At 35.2% G+C, this 15,945-nt stretch overlaps 2 protein-coding genes and 1 non-coding gene across 5 annotated transcripts; 2 read left to right on the forward strand and 1 right to left on the reverse strand.

Moving 5' to 3' along the window:
* The first annotated feature begins 749 nt into the window (after positions 1–749).
* LOC7464859 (protein transport Sec1a) lies at positions 750–8,827 on the forward strand. Of its 3 annotated transcripts, XR_002977718.2 has the most exons (22): positions 750–982; positions 1,291–1,349; positions 1,432–1,513; positions 1,641–1,719; positions 1,973–2,023; positions 2,143–2,239; positions 2,355–2,387; positions 2,883–3,011; positions 3,607–3,792; positions 3,875–3,958; positions 4,099–4,197; positions 4,278–4,354; positions 5,574–5,670; positions 5,808–5,933; positions 6,025–6,120; positions 6,607–6,723; positions 6,814–6,891; positions 7,431–7,657; positions 7,908–7,998; positions 8,124–8,213; positions 8,482–8,585; positions 8,671–8,827. XR_002977718.2 is itself a non-coding variant. In XM_024584921.2 (21 exons), exons 1-21 carry the CDS (start codon positions 904–906, stop codon positions 8,533–8,535), a joined length of 2,031 nt encoding a protein of 676 aa, XP_024440689.2. In that variant the 5' UTR covers positions 751–903; the 3' UTR covers positions 8,536–8,827. The 3 variants fall into 3 exon arrangements, 2 of the variants coding, with proteins under 2 accessions (XP_024440689.2, XP_024440690.2); XM_024584921.2 differs by having other exon boundaries at positions 751–982; positions 8,482–8,827; XM_024584922.2 differs by lacking the exon at positions 750–982 and having other exon boundaries at positions 1,966–2,023; positions 8,482–8,827.
* A 1,114-nt stretch (positions 8,828–9,941) lies between these two features.
* LOC7488900 (uncharacterized) lies at positions 9,942–15,562 on the forward strand. Its single transcript, XM_002320025.4, has 10 exons — positions 9,942–10,287; positions 10,363–10,468; positions 10,580–10,640; positions 10,745–11,040; positions 11,874–12,013; positions 12,554–12,628; positions 13,099–13,189; positions 14,207–14,410; positions 14,920–14,964; positions 15,173–15,562. Exons 1-10 carry the CDS (start codon positions 10,084–10,086, stop codon positions 15,256–15,258), a joined length of 1,308 nt encoding a protein of 435 aa, XP_002320061.3. The 5' UTR covers positions 9,942–10,083; the 3' UTR covers positions 15,259–15,562.
* Positions 15,563–15,734: 172 nt separating this feature from the next.
* TRNAK-CUU (transfer RNA lysine (anticodon CUU)) lies at positions 15,735–15,807 on the reverse strand. The gene has a single exon. It is a non-coding gene; the product is annotated as a tRNA-Lys (tRNA).
* Positions 15,808–15,945: the final 138 nt, after the last annotated feature.

Below are 15,945 nucleotides of genomic sequence, written 5' to 3' on the forward strand. Positions count from 1 at the left end.
GTCAAGCTTAGATTTAAGAATTATTTATTTTTGAAAGTTAATTTAGTGGAGTTTAAATTGGGTTTGAGTGGGTCAATGAACTCATAAATCAATCTAACTGATTAATTTTATCGGGTTAATATTTTTATTAATTTAACTTGAAACTAGAAATATATCAAAATTCAGGGTATAGTTTTTTCGAATTAACTTGTCAAATTAACTAAACTATATTTAATAATTATGATCAATACTACATAGAATGACTGAGAAATTGTTTCACTTGAATGTTAAATTATCTATCCCAGCACTACGTTCGGCTCATTATGGGTCAAACCGAGTAAGAATAAAATACATTATAGTTATTCAACGAATGTATTCACACAACAAGAAAAAACATGTTGGCAGTGCAAAATTCATACACTTCCAAACTGAATAAAGTGATATTACAAAGCAATAATAATAATAATAATAAAGTTATAAATTAAAAGCTAACATTTTTAATTTTTGATTAAACACTATTTTGAAATTAACTTAAATATTCAATTTTTTTAACAACTTAAATCAAATTTAATATTTATATAAAAGAACAATGCAACAATATAATTCGAAAATTATATTTCTTTATTTTAAAAAAATAATTCTAAAATTTAAAACACCAACTAAATGAATGATTTTGAAAAATGTCAAAACTTACGGTGCCGTTTGAACGAAACTCTCTCTGTAATTTTTTTTCTTTTTTTTTTTTCAATCCATGGAAGAGAGCGAAATCCCCGCTAAATAATAACGGCCTTCTTTCAGTCTCTCTCTCCACCCTCCTCCTTTTTCTCCGAAAAGCTCCCCTCTGCTCTTCATTTTCAAATCCATCTAACTTTGCATCTATTGCTGTTGAATTCGAAAAGAAAGTCTATCGTGTAATTATCAGCAATGTCAGTCTCCGATTCCGAATCATCATCTTCTTCTCACGGCGGAGAGTATAAATTCTTCCGTCAAATCACCCGTGATCGTAAGCTTCCATTTCACAAATATCTTCATCTTTATACGCTCGTGCCCGTTGACGTTATATATTTGATGTTTTTAACCAATTTGTATGAGTTTTCTGTTTGTTTTGGAGGGAAAATGTAACGAAAGAAACAGATCGAGACTGATATCCTTTAATTCCTTAAATACACGAATCTGTTTACCTAATATAGAGCTATTAGAATCATCTGGATGAATTCTGGTGCATTATAGCCTTTTTGTTTTAATTTAATTTTCATAACGGTTATTGAATTTCATTATTATTGTTGTTGTTGTTATTATTATAAATCTCAGGATTATTGTTTGAAATGCTTGGATCAACAAGAACAGGAGATTCAAAATCCACCTGGAAGGTATGGCTCGTTAACAGTTTTTTTTTTCAGAAGATTTCTTTATTAGTTTTTTTTAGTCATTTTAACTGATTTTGTGCTGCAGGTGCTTATTATGGATAAAGTTACAGTGAAAGTCATGTCTCACTCTTGTAAAATGTCAGATATTACAGACCAAGGAATTTCATGTAAGCTTTAAATCTTTTATGCCTGCGTGATGTATTTATTGAGGTGATTCAAGCCAAGTTGGTAGAATGGAGAAAAGGAAATTATAAGTGTGTAATATTGTGGCTGCTCAATTCTTGATTACTGCAGTGGTGGAAGATCTTTTCAGGAGGAGGGAACCTATGACTTCTATGGATGCTATATATTTCATCCAGCCATCGAAAGAAAAGTAATTTTTTCGTTGTTTTGCATGAAAATATTATAACAATCAAGAGTAATTGTCTTGATTTTCGATTAATGTGATCGTTGAAGCTTCCTCCTGATTGTTTATGTCCATTCGTATTGTATGGAATTTTACTTGAATGCATGATCAGTATCTTCTTATTTTGCATTTTGGTTCTGAATTTTTTGTCTTACTTAATGCTAACATTCCTGCTAAGAAGATGGGGATCCACGTTTAACTGTCTTTTGCTAGCTTGCAGTGTTGTCATGTTCTTGTCTGACATGTCTGGGAGGGAGCCTTTATACAAGAAGTAAGTGAAAGATTATAGTTTCTCTAGATTCTGGTTTAAGTGACCTGAATCATTCTGGTTCTTACATTTTAGAGAGATTCTGATTATGTTTCTGACCACATGCTTCTCTGCCTTTCTAGAGCATATGTATTTTTTAGTTCATCTGTCCCAAAAGAATTGGTTAATCACATCAAGTGTGATACAAGTGTGTTACCCCGAATAGGTGCTTTGAGAGAGGTAAATGTTCTCTTCCTGCTTTTGTTATTGGTAACTTAGACACGTTATAGTGCATGATTTTGCAATAGAACTTTTCTCTTCGTATCCTCTTTCATCTTTCTTTGGTGTTATGCAGATGAATTTGGAATACTTTCCCATTGATAATCAGGTATATCATTACAGCTAGCAATATTCTATGCCGATGCTAATTGATTAGTGCGCCTTTTATCTTAGTGTGCCAATTTTTATTCCCTCATTCTGAACCTCCGTATGCGCGGTAAATAATATTGCTGTCCTTAAGAGTTTCTTTCTTGTAAACTTAGATGGATGGAATGCACTTTTATAATTCATGATCTGCTGCTTCAATTTTAACTTGATTAACAAGATAATATTTTTCTATGAAGTCTGAGTCAAATGTGAAGTAAGAGTCTTTTATCTTTAGCTCATTTTTTCTTCAAATTTTAACTCTTTTATAATCTGAAGTTTTCCCAATAAAAAAAGATAAACTTTTTTGCCATCATTGACGGTCTGTTGATGAATTCTCAACATAAATAAGGGCACACCATAAAGAATCTGTGAAGCATTCCAAGATTACATTCTCCATATTGTTTCAGACTTCAAAGAAGTGTTTTGAACTGCTTTGTGATATGATAATTTAACGCAGGCTTTTATTACTGATCACGAAGGAGCACTGGGGGAACTCTATGGTAAAAATGTTGAGAACTCTCGCAGATTTGATGCATGTTTGAATACAATGGCAACTCGAATTGCAACAGTTTTTGCTTCATTGAACGTAAGAATTTTATACAAGAAGCAGCAGCAGCGACTGTGGAATCTTAGTCTTCTTCTTTTATTTATTTATTATTTTACTTTCATTTAGTTTTATCTTTATAAAGTTTACTAAATACAACTCAAGAGGCCCTGATATCTCTGATCATTATATGGAAATAAAGATGGCAAAATCAAAATTTGTTTTTCTTTGTTTTTTTGGGTAGGGTACATTGCTTTGATTTTCATTTAAGTGATTATTTGATCCTTTATAGTTTGACAAGTTAAGATTGTCAGAATAATGAAATAACCTTCCTGTAGAATTTGGTTCGTAAATTATTGAATTCTCGTCTTAGAAGGTCTCAACTTCCAATTCTATGCAGACTCGCAACTATGGACTAGGCTCTTATTTGGGCTTCAGTCCATCTGTAAGCCTAATATATTTGAGCACAAAAAGTACTTATGAGCTATTTTTTAGTGAGTTTGAAGGGTTGATTTGGTTGAATATTTGGTATTACATTGTGTTTTCTTTGCGGAAACAACATTTGGCCGGGACTGAAAGCATTCCTTTCAATGAAATTTTTGATTTTATGGAAAATTTATTGTTTGTATTATTTTAGGAACTACCTTTTGTACGGTATCGTGCTGCCAAAGCTACAGATGATTCCACAGAAACATTTCGTGATTCAATTCCAGCAAAGCTTGCTGCTGGTGTTTTTAACAATCTTTTAAAATACAAGTGCATTCCCAACTTTCCACAAACCGAGACATGCGAGTTGCTTATCCTGGATAGATCTATTGACCAGGTTGTTAATACTTTTAATGTGAGAACTTGTTCTGCTTGGTCTACAATTTTAATTTGTTGATGTCTCGAACTTGCATGTTTAGATTGCTCCGGTCATACATGAATGGACTTATGATGCTATGTGCCACGATTTACTGGAAATGGATGGAAATAAATATGTTGTTGAGGTATGTCTTCATATTTGGCTTTTCTTCCTGGTGGGTGGTGGTGTTGGGGTGGATGAGTATTTGAGGGGATGCTTCAGGGTTTTAATGGCTTTCTTTATGCATTTTTGACGTGTTCTTCTTTTTGAATATTCGTCTTTCAGCTCCCTAGCAAAACAGGTGGCAGTCCTGAGAAAAAGGAGGTCCTTCTAGAAGACCAGGATCTAGTTTGGCGTGAGCTTCGCCATGCACATATAGCAGATGTATGTTCATGCATTTATATTCTACTTTCTCTTGGATGCCTTGGTTTTGTGAACCTCTTTCATACTGACTGTCATATCAGGCTAGTGAACGCTTGCATGACAAGATGACCAACTTTGTGTCCAAGAACAAAGCTGCTCAAATGCAACAGAGTGCAAGGTAAGGGCTAATGTGACTTTTAAAAGTTGTTTGCCATTTTATGCGGAATTTCGTAACTTCAGAAGGTTTTAAGTTATTAACCTAGCAAATGTTATCTAAAAAAAATAAAAGTTCCCGAACCTCTGTGCAACCTGATTCTAACATGTAATCGCAATCCCATTCTCAAGTGCAAGACTTTTACCATAACTATGGCAAGATCCTGTGATACTCAAAGCTATCAAATTTAGTTTCTGATAACAGTTAGCAATGCAAGGAGTTTTATGACAAGGTACGAGGGTGGTAAAACTCTTTGGTCTGCTGTGATTGTAGTATAAACAACCCCTGAAAAATATATTAACAAGGCAGATTTTGCATCTGATTAGTCCTAAACTCTTTGAACTGATCTGATTATGGAAATTTCAAAAGGTGTAATTATGCTTCTAAAAGATTTAAACCCCTTCTACCCACTAACCCTTAAAAACAAAAAAGGGTGGAAAGATGACTTCACACATTTGTTTTTATTCAAAATGCTAGGGATTCTTGAATTTCTCCAAGTTGGCACTTTATTTGTTAAGAGTGACAGTGAAAGAGTTGGATTTTGATATTTGTTAAGAGTGACAGTGAAAGAGTTGGATTTTGATGTTGGAAAAATTTCAGGGAGGCCACCTTACATGTCTTCTCACTTCATCCTTATGAATAAACATTGCACCTGGAATTTCAGAACGTATACAGCTAGAAGATTGTCTTACGAAGTGTAGAAGTTGATATATTTCTTGCTCAAGATTAGTTATTCTTCTAGACATGGCATCACTCTCATGATTAATGATCCCTGAAATGCTACATCGTTCTTTGTAGTAGAAACAGATTGTGAAAATTTTCGAGACAACATTGCGAGCAAGGGTTATAGGCTAATGATGCCATCTGACACATTATATGATTCAGACCTGACAATATCTCTGCTTCAATAAATATGGATGTTAGAGAATAATAAAAATCATACCTTGGGGTCTCATTTAATAGTTTAAGCCTTTAGGTTGAGATGGTTCTTTAACATGGTATCAAAACCTTGTTGACTAATTCTATTTGATAAAAATTAATTACAAAGGTAGTGTGGGCAACATTGCTTATGTTACTTTGAAGATAAACAAGTACTTGATTTTACTTCGAAGCTTTAAGTCTTAAATTGTGGATTTATCTCCGTTTCCATTTATTTCTAGTGCTGAATTTTGATTTTATGCAGAGATGGTAGTGAAATATCGACACGAGATTTGCAGAAAATTGTTCAAGCTTTGCCGAAATACAACGAACAAGTTGAGAAACTAACACTTCACATTGAGGTTTGCTTCTTCTTTAATTCTCATACCATTGCAATGGTTGATTTTGTACTTCAGTGAGAAGGATACAATGAATGGTTCGAATTACAGTCATGTTATGCTTCCTTCTGATTTTGTTTAATTAATTACTGTAAGTATAGATTGCTGGAAAAATTAACAGCGTTATCAGAGAATTGGGACTTCGAGATCTTGGGCAACTGGAGCAGGATCTTGTTTTTGGGGATGCAGGAGCTAAGGATGTTATCAGCTTTTTAAGGACGAAGCAGGTGATGAAGCATGGAATTTTGATCAGATAAGATTTATGCATCTAACATTCTAGGTTGTGTGACTTGAATTTCTTACACTTCTCTCATGCAGGATGCATCTCCTGAAAATAAGCTGCGTTTGTTGATGATCTATGCATGTGTGTATCCTGAGAAATTTGAGGGTGACAAAGCTTCAAAGTTAATGCAGGTAGCTGCAGAGTTTAGCTTACAAAACTCTCTACATGAAAGTGACACGAATACATACAATGGCATTATTAGTGATGAATGCAACGCTATGTCTTATTGCATGAGTCTATTCGTGTCACTTTCATTTGATTTTTTTTCTTTGGCATCTAGCGTAACTCTTTTGGAAATGATGTGCATGATAAATGCTAGTGGTAATATTTTTAGATTCATCGGTTGCCGTGTAAAAGTATGGACAAATTATTACAAAATAACAGTACAAAAAGAAGTAAATATTTAATCCTGCTAGCTATAATCATTGATCACGATTTATGTCTCAACTCTAACGTGAGACTGACTGATGTTTTCCCTCTGGAATTTGTTAAAGCTCTTCTCTCCTCTTTCTTATCAGTCTACAATGAGAAATGGATGGGAATTTTAATGTTGTGGCAGCAATTTTTAATGTTGTTCCAGTTAAACAATTTTCTTCTAATTATTTTCCATCATTCAGCTGGCCAGGTTATCAAATGAGGATATGAAGGTTGTTAATAATATGAAATTGCTTGGGGGTTCATCTGAGACCAAAAAGACATCAGGTGGTTTCTCTCTCAAGTTTGATAACCAGAAGGTACATAAGTGCATGCAGTTGAGATGCTTACTAAAGTTGAGTGGTAGGTTGCCAATGTGATGTCTAATTGATGACAAATTTGGTTCTCAGACAAAGCAAGCAGCTAGAAAGGACCGAACTGATGAGGAAGAAACGTGGCAACTCTTCCGATTTTATCCTGTGCTGGAGGTATGATTTAAATCATGCAACAGTGTCCATATTCGTGTGCCTTATTGTAATGATTGTCATGGTGCTCTGAGGAAGGGTCAAAATGGTTGGATATTATAGAATTTTTTTTTTTTTCCTGTTGTGAGGCATCATTTCCAGCTTGTTTAAAATAGATCCTAAATAATCATGATTTTTTCTTTTTTCTTTTTCCTATAATTTTTGTATTGAGTAATATCAAGAATGAACGTTGCCAGTTTTTTCATGTAGCAACATACTTGATCTGCCAATAGTACCTATGGTGATGCTCCTTGTGTATCATCTGGTATAACTCAGCTAACTGAGAATGCCCACTATCCATGTTCTTTAGTGGACTGAGGGCAATGCTTAATTGACTATCTGATTGGTGTCTTCTAAATGGTTATATTTTCGAAGCTGTGTAGTTTTGTTGCTTGTGTTGTAAAATGAAATCTGTTGTTATGTTAACAGAAAAGAGAACAATGCTTGTGTTATTATGTATATAATTAAATTGTATGCATCCTATTTCATGATTTCTTTCTCAGGAGCTCCTTGAAAAACTCAGCAAACGTGAATTGCCAAAGAATGAGTATTCGTGTATGAATGATCCAAGTTCAACTGACCAAGAGAGAACAAAGAGAGGATCAGTACGGAAGAGTCATGCTTCACCTGCTCCAGCTGTTCCAGAAAGAAAAGCTCCTGCACAATCAATGAGATCAAGAAGAACTGCAACTTGGGCACGAACTAGTAATTCTGATGATGGATATTCAAGGTACAATGGCAGCCCTTACAATTTAAATGTCATTTGTTTGGTTCACACATCCCACTGACTTTTATTTCCAGGATATTTTAATTGTTTCCCGACCGAATATCATCTGTAACACATTTTTTATGTATTATGGTTGTGATAGATAACTCTTGATAGCAGCTTAGATTTCTTCTGCATCGGTTGGATGTTAATGTTACGTTCAAGCTCCATTATGCTTGAATTTTTCTCAGCACTCTTCCCTGGCCTTTTGCAGTGATTCAGTCTTGAAGAGCGCCGCAAGAGAGTTCAAGAAAATGGGACAGCGTATTTTTGTTTTCATCATTGGTGGTGCAACTCGTTCAGAGGTAAAAATTTGTTGGGCAGTTCTAAGTTTGAAGATGATAATTGGATATCACCTGATAGTTGGATATCAACTCGTGCAGGAGTTTGGGATCTTTACTAATGCCTTTATGACCATAATTGTTGTCAGCTGCGAGCATGTCACAAGCTTACAACAAAACTGGGGAGAGAAATTGTTCTAGGTTGTTCTAGTTTGGATGATCCTCCACAATATATCACGGTACCATGTGCTTATTTATCATTTTTATTTCCAAATAATTATTGGCAATAATATGTTTGGATGCTCTAGAATCAGAATTTAGACCATGCCACTCCAGCCACTATCTATCTCGAATGTCCACATCCAAGTTTTAATTCTTGGCTTCTATTCCATTTTTTTTTTGCCTCTCCTTCAATTTTATAGCACGCTGTGCAGTGAGAATAGTGGTGAAATCATATTAAGTTTCAAGTATTTTTCCAGCTGCTCATTGATTTTCTGAACATGACAGAAACTGAAGCTGCTGTCGGAAACAGAAATCTCAACGGAAGTCCTTAGATTCTAAATTTTGGTCTTGAAAAGCAAGTGGAACTTGTGTTTGCTCGATGCAGAAAGGTTGGATGCCAAAATTTGTGATTGCGAGCATGCAACAGTTTGTTTTCTTTTTCCACGCAAACATGTGTAATTTGATCTTATGTAGATCAGAAGTAGGAGGATCGAACAAGGCTTGTTATGTTTCTCAAGAATCATGACCAGGCGAAATACTACTGCACTTCAACCTGCACACTGTTCTTTAGACGTGGTGATTGTAAATTTTTTTTACTTTCTATAAAATTAACCCATTGGGAATTGAATCAGCCAATTGTGTAGGACAGATCATAAGTTCATAACCATTATCTTGTGGTAAATCATACGTGGCCTCTTTTGATTTACACTAGCTTTATTTAATAACCATTCTAAAATTATAAGGATGAAATTAGATAATTTATTTAATTGAAATAGAGTTGAATAAAAAGAAAAGATGAACTAATTAAAATAAACAATTTTTTTTGCAAAAACCAATTTAAGGTGATTCAGGCCTTTCAAGTAAACATCAACTCATATCTACTCATATGTCTCTTATTAGATTTTTTTTTTTCTTACCTTTATTTTTCTTGTCTGAACGTAGATACTCTCTATCCCCTTAAATTAGGACTAATTAGATAGATCAAGAACCATTACATATTTGATGTTTGCATAGAATTAAAACTCATCATGTAATTATCTATGTTTCTTATTTTTATACCTTTATGTTACAGATATATAGGCAAAGGGGCTACCCTATAGCGCTCCAATTTTTCTTGATTGAGTGAAAATTGTACTCTACAGACAAAGGGTATTATAAATTCAGTTGACAGAACTCTAAGAATCAAACGTTTTTGTTTATTATCCAAAAACATAGGGACACTTCTACAAAACATATCCTTCCATCATCATTTCCCCGATAAGGTTGTTATTTGGTTTGTTGCGTGCATGATATCGTGATATTAGCTTGAATTTTGTCCATCTCTTCCCGTGAGATGGTCTCACCCTGTCTAGTTTTGCCCCATAATTTTTTTTTTTAAATGCGCTTTAAAGTGATTCTCCAAACTGTTTTTAAAAATAATTTTAAATTAATATTTTTAATGTAGTAATATTAAAAATAAAAAATATTATTTTAATATATTTTCTAAAAAAAAAACATTTGTACAACTGACTGTTGTCTTGGTGGGTGCTCTATTTGGTTCTTCTAAGCTGGGTTCCTACTTTTTGTGGGCCTGGTTTCTACTTATATTTGGGCCCAACTAGTTTCTCATCAGGCTTAATCCAGATGTATTTCCCTAGCTCTATTGGGCCTAGTGCCTTTGTACTTGGACTCGAAGCTTTATACAGCCCGCTTCAGAAGATTTTCCTGGATAAAATATCAAACTGGTTTTCAACTATTTCCACTCCATTCTCTAATTTCTACACTGGAGAGTGAAGAAACAGTGTGAGCGAAAGACGCAACCAGGCGACACGTATAACAACCCCCCCCCCCCCCCCGGGGGCCATTTCTCATCATCATCGAGCTCACCTAAAAAATTTCGAAAAAAATATGGATCAGGTCCTCCCGATTGCTCTTATCTCGGTCCTTCTCGGTACTGCAATTGCTCTTATCTTCTTTAAAAACTACTTTCTCAAAAGAAAATCCGAAATTGGATCCATCGCGAAACCCGAAATCCATCCGGATCCTCTTAGAAAACCTCCTAAACCTACTCATCAATCCAAAAAGTCTCACTCTCATGCCTCTTCTGATAAGGTAAAGTAAATGATGAATTTGAATTTGACATTCTTATTTTTCGAGTTTTTACTGTCTTGATTGCGAAATGTGCAGGATCATAACAAGAAACATCATCCGTTGGATTTGAATACTTTGAAAGGTCACGGTGATTCAGTTACGGGCCTGTGTTTCTCTTATGATGGACGCAGTTTGGCTACCGGTAAGTAAATGTGCGATATTGTTAGATATTTATGGATGATCAATTTTAGAAATTTTTACTGAGTCGGCTGATTATGTCCTTTTTATTTATTATTTTGTGAAAAAAAAACAGCTTGTGCAGATGGAGTGGTGAGGGTGTTCAAGTTAGATGATGCTTCGAGTAAAAGTTTCAAGTACGAACCTGAAGCTTTTCTTTTTCAGATTATGTAATCAGTCTTTAAATTGGTGATGCTAGGTTTTTTTTTTTTTTTTTTTAGTGCTGATAGTTTATTTGTAGGTTTTTGAGAATTAATGTGCCGGCTGGAGGTCACCCGGTTGCAGTGGCGTTTTCTGATGACGCGTCATCTGTCGTGTTGGCGTCGCACACACTGTCTGGTTCGTCCTTATATATGTGGGGAGAGGAAAAGGTCAAAGATTCTAATGACTCTAAGCAGCAACCAAAGCTTCCGCTCCCAGAAATCAAATGGGAACATCACAAAATTCATGAGAAAAAGGTGGTTTTGACCCTGGTTGGAACTGCTTCAACTTATGGCAATGGCGACGGAAGTACAATTGTGGCCTCTTGTTCGGAAGGTATGTGCTGATCTTTTTCCTGGGTTAGATATCGTATCCTATGTGTTCTAATAATATTTAAATGGGCATGGATGGGTTGATGATATAAATGTTCTGGCTTACTATTGGAATGGTATGAATACTGGGATCCATATGTTTGCTAACCTTGTTAGACTAGGAAATGATGCCTAAAATTTGGACAAGGGCTGCAAACTAAGTGATTATAGAATAGGTATGGTTTTTAAGCATGTCTCAGATGTGGAGTCTTTGCATATGAGACTGGATGGTTAGATAAAATTTAATGGTCAGGAAAAGACACAATTATCAGATATTTGACTTTAATGGTTTCTGACTTTGTTTTGGATTTGTAATGTTTGGAACAAATTTTATTCTTTTGCCTTACACATTGAAAACTGTTCCATCCATCCATAATTTAACCTTAATTGTCCATCACTTGCATATCACATGGTTTCAGAAATGACACTCCATGATTTTATCATGAATGTAACCAACACTTTCCAAAACTGTGGATTTCTGTCTGATTAGCTGCCTTAAAAATATATTAATTAAGGACGCGGGACAGCGCTGACATCTGTGCATGGGTGTGGATTCTGGTGACCAAGCCACTACTAAGACAACATGATATTGTGATTTTTTTTAATTACATGATAGCCACCGGAAATCATCATTACTCTTAAGGAATAACCTGTTGAATTTGTGATTTTAAATTATCAAACTGATATTACCTGGAGCAGAAAAACCCAACCTCTTCCATTCATACTTCTGTTGTAATTGTTTTTCTTTCTTGGGTTTCAGAAAGCAATGCTGATTGTATTTTCTATGCTACTTTCCAGGTACTGATATCAAAATTTGGCATGGAAAGACAGGAAAGAATTTGGGGACTGTCGATACAAATCAATTGAAAAACACAATGGCTGCTATATCACCAAATGGACGTTTCATTGCTGCTGCAGCTTTTACTGCAGATGTGAAGGTGAATATCTCTGATTACTGGCAAAAGCATTTTGTTTGGACTCTGTCAGATATACCCCTAGTTTGTGCAAAACAAAAGAAACTCATTCACACAATGCACCATATGATGTGACTCTTGATAAAGTGGATGGTGTTGAAGATTCTCAGGCATAGAATCTAACATCCCCTGTGACACTCATGGTACTTTCCAAAAACAATTTAGTTAACTCATTTGTGCGCAGTCAGTTGAGTTCATTTTTATTGCTGCAAGGTATTTTTTTTTTTTTTTTATAACCTTAAGAAGCTATTAGTTTAGGCTTGTTTACAAGTTTGCTTATGAGTCAATATATCAGGTCACATCAAGAGATTTATCTTCCCTCTAATGAATTAAAACAACATTGTTATTGGTCACCACATATGGATCAAGTCTATTATCTTCATTTGCAACTGCTATACAAAAGTTATTTTGAGAGGCCTGGATCATAATAGCAAGCTTTAAATTTAATATTCTGGTAGCATTTGAATATTGAATTGCTATGGTGGTTTTAAATTTCTTTGTCAGGTATGGGAGATTGTGTATTCAAAGGATGGTTCTGTCAAGGAGGTTCCAAAAGTCATGCAACTTAAAGGGCACAGGGTATGTACTCTACTCAATATTGACATCTGTTATTTCATCCACATCTCGTTCAAGCTTTGCTGTCTTTGTCTATCTTTTTTCCCTGTGCTCCAAATTCCCTCATTCTTTATTTTGTTTGTGAGCTTCATGGATATGTCTGTAATATTTCTCTAGTCAATGATTGGATTAATGCTGAATTTTTTGAAGTGGATGTGCATTGAGTAGTAAAAATATGTTAGTAACAGTGATTAAATTATTGTCTGATATGATGCCATAAATGTTTATCCTTGTAGATATATTCAATCTGTCTCTGGTTGTTGATATTGATTCTCGTCTAAATGGAATGATCTCTTTTATCATATTTTAGCCTTATCATTTGAACTATATTGCACTTCTGGAGTTGTTGTTATTTTGTTTCTCACCTCAGAATATGCTCATATATAGCTTGGATATGCTACTGTTTCTCATCTCAAGTTAAATTTGATTTTCAGAGTGCAGTAACATGGTTATGCTTCACTCCAGACTCGGAGCAAATCATCACAGCCTCCAAAGATGGTTCAATAAGAATATGGAACATCAATGGTATGTCCTTTAATAAATATTTCTCTCTGTGCTTGAATTATGGAACATCAATGGTATGTCCTTTAATAGATATTTCTCTATGTGCTTGAATTAGGACTACCTTAGAAAAGTTGAAAAAATAGGGCAGTGCAATTATTAGTATAGGAGGGTAAGGGCTTCTCAATTTTTGGATTTAATGTCCAGAATTGAGACAAGGCATGATTTCCAGGGAATGATTGGAAACCAAAGAGCATTATGAACTAGCATTTCAGGCTGAGCATACATTATCTTTAGATGTCATGTCAGTTTTATCTAAAATAGCACTCCATTGTGCAGAATCTATAGAATGACTAATCTCTGAACACCATTCCAGTTTTGTCAACAACAAGAATTGCTTCCCGCTTCAATATTTTATTGAAGTTCTTGTAAAGTATCTAAGCTAATATTTACCCCCTCTATATCAAGCATTCAACATGTATATCATCCATTATCTTACAGTCCAAACTGGCACCACGATGACTGGAATGTGTTTGTTGGGTTGTTTTCATCTGTGGATCAAGAGAAGTTCACCTCTATGCTGAATGTCATGCCTTTAAGCATGCTCCTTTTGTCATGGTCTGCAAGTATGAAAATTGATCCTTGGGCGATCTAGTAGATGATTTCAATCTACAGATCATCTGTCCTTTTCATGCTCTAGCAGGATTTTTGCTCTTCTTGTTGCTGTGAATATACCAAAAGGTTTTATAGTATTCTTGAATACATTGAGGTTCATGACTACGTTGCAACTTTTTAAAAAGTAAAATCTGTGGTGTCATGGACTGTTTCTCTGTAGCTGCCTCTAAAGAAAACGAAAATGGGAGACTGGTATCATGCTATGAGAACATAACGCATGTCTAATTTTTTGAGTTCTGGAATAGATTTGTGGGTTTCTAATTTTTCACTTTGACATACATTTTGCAATGTATTTGTGTGGCTTTTTTGTGTTGGTTATTATATGATTAAGATCATACTGAGGAGTTCTCTTTTATTTCCTTCAAGTTCGTTATCATCTTGATGAGGATCCAAAGACTTTAAAGGTGTTTCCGATTCCACTTCATGATTCAAATGGTGGAACTTTGCATTATGATCGTCTCAGTTTATCCCCTGATGGAAGGATATTGGTTGCAACCCATGGTTCGATGCTGCAGTGGTTATGTGTTGAAACTGGAAAGGTTTTGGACACAGCTGACAGAGCCCATGATGGTATGCTTTTGGTTCCATTTCTGTGACTTTATTTTAGTATGTTTTTCTGCAGAGTGGTTGAAAATGTAAGAACATCATGAAAATGTAAGAATATCATATTCCTTTCCTAAATATATCTATTTTCTTGGCATGAGTAATCGGCAATGGATACTGTGATTGAGATCTTGATGCAATGGCAGATTTGTCTCCAGTGCCCAAAAATCTTGCTTTCATATGGAAATCTGATTTTATATTCTCAACAACATTTGTTTTGAGAAATTGGACAAATGAATTCATTTGAGTTAAATTGTTATTGAAGTTGTTTTTTCTCAATGTATTGCTAGTAGTTCCACTCTAATTGTTGATCATGAAAATGGTTTCATTATTATGTATTGATTTACTACTGAGGTTCCACTTTCTCGAAACTGCTGCCTACTTTTTTCAACGAGTCAGACTTGGCATGTTTTGTAGCAAATAAGCATGGGGTAATCTCTTGGTGAATATTATACTAATGCTAGTTTATCATGCAGGTGACATCACATGGATTGCTTGGGCGCCGAAGCCTATTCCAACAGGTGCTTATTAAACAAAAATGGTTTAACATTTGTGGCTTTTCTGTTAATTTTTTCATTACCTTATGCTATGTATATCTTTTTGTTTTTTTTTTTTTTGCTTTTCTTTATGGGAGTATCTCCAGGAAGGAATAAGAAAGGTTTGAGAGTTAGGAAATAGTTCCAATGATTCCTTGACCACCATGATTTATAACCACTTGTTGTTCTCCAGGTGATGGACAAACGTCCATTTTGGCCACAGCCAGTGTTGACAAGAAAGTGAAGTTATGGGCAGCTCCACCACTCCGATCAGCATAATGGATTCCACTGATAGATATAAAGCATATACAGGGAGTTCTTGACCTGACGTTCTCATTGATTAGCCATAGCCTCCTGAGTTGCAGTATAATCCGCTCAGGTTCATTTGCACCAATCACTTAAAAGAGAGTCGAATAGAGCAAACCTTCCAGCTGAGTGGCTGGACGCGGCACACAGGACAAGTATGAAATTTTAAATTGAGAAAAACTAATCGTTGTATGGCTAAGGTAGCCTGATCTGACTGAAAAGTTTTGGTGACCAAATGTTCCATAAGAAATAGATGATGGTTTTGGTTTTGGATGCATGATTCTCATGTGGCACTTAATCAATCAATAGACAATAGTATCCTCGACGGAAAAAACTGGGGATCAAAATGCAACTACATTTGCAAGTGGATCGAGCTCTCGCCCTTGTAAGTTGTAACCTGCCTGCTTCCGCTCTTAGACTGGGTTTTTTGAAGCAAAAAAGACAGAGAGCGCCCACCGTGGGGCTCGAACCCACGACCACAAGGTTAAGAGCCTTGCGCTCTACCAACTGAGCTAGACGGGCTTGTGAGGGTGCTTTGGGTTTCTTCATATAAATTTAGGGCATACGTAAATTTATAATAATTCAACAAATAATATCCTGTTGGGAAGGTGTCGAGTTTTGGATAGGTGGATGTAAAAAAGGTAGAGAAGATGTCCTGCG

Source organism: Populus trichocarpa, chromosome 14 (assembly GCF_000002775.5).
Source record: "Populus trichocarpa isolate Nisqually-1 chromosome 14, P.trichocarpa_v4.1, whole genome shotgun sequence".
In the NCBI taxonomy this organism is placed as follows: Eukaryota; Viridiplantae; Streptophyta; class Magnoliopsida; order Malpighiales; family Salicaceae; genus Populus; species Populus trichocarpa.

Coding starts and splice junctions, on each gene's coding strand:
- LOC7464859 (XM_024584921.2), top strand. CDS start 904: ATGTCAGTCTCCGATTCCGAATCATCATCTTCTTCTCACGGCGGAGAG. Junction 5,671..5,807: donor AACTAACACTTCACATTGAG/GTTTGCTTCTTC, acceptor CTGTAAGTATAG/ATTGCTGGAAAAATTAACAG. Junction 5,934..6,024: donor GCTTTTTAAGGACGAAGCAG/GTGATGAAGCAT, acceptor TCTCTCATGCAG/GATGCATCTCCTGAAAATAA.
- LOC7488900 (XM_002320025.4), top strand. CDS start 10,084: ATGGATCAGGTCCTCCCGATTGCTCTTATCTCGGTCCTTCTCGGTACT. Junction 10,641..10,744: donor GCTTCGAGTAAAAGTTTCAA/GTACGAACCTGA, acceptor GTTTATTTGTAG/GTTTTTGAGAATTAATGTGC. Junction 13,190..14,206: donor AAGAATATGGAACATCAATG/GTATGTCCTTTA, acceptor ATTTCCTTCAAG/TTCGTTATCATCTTGATGAG.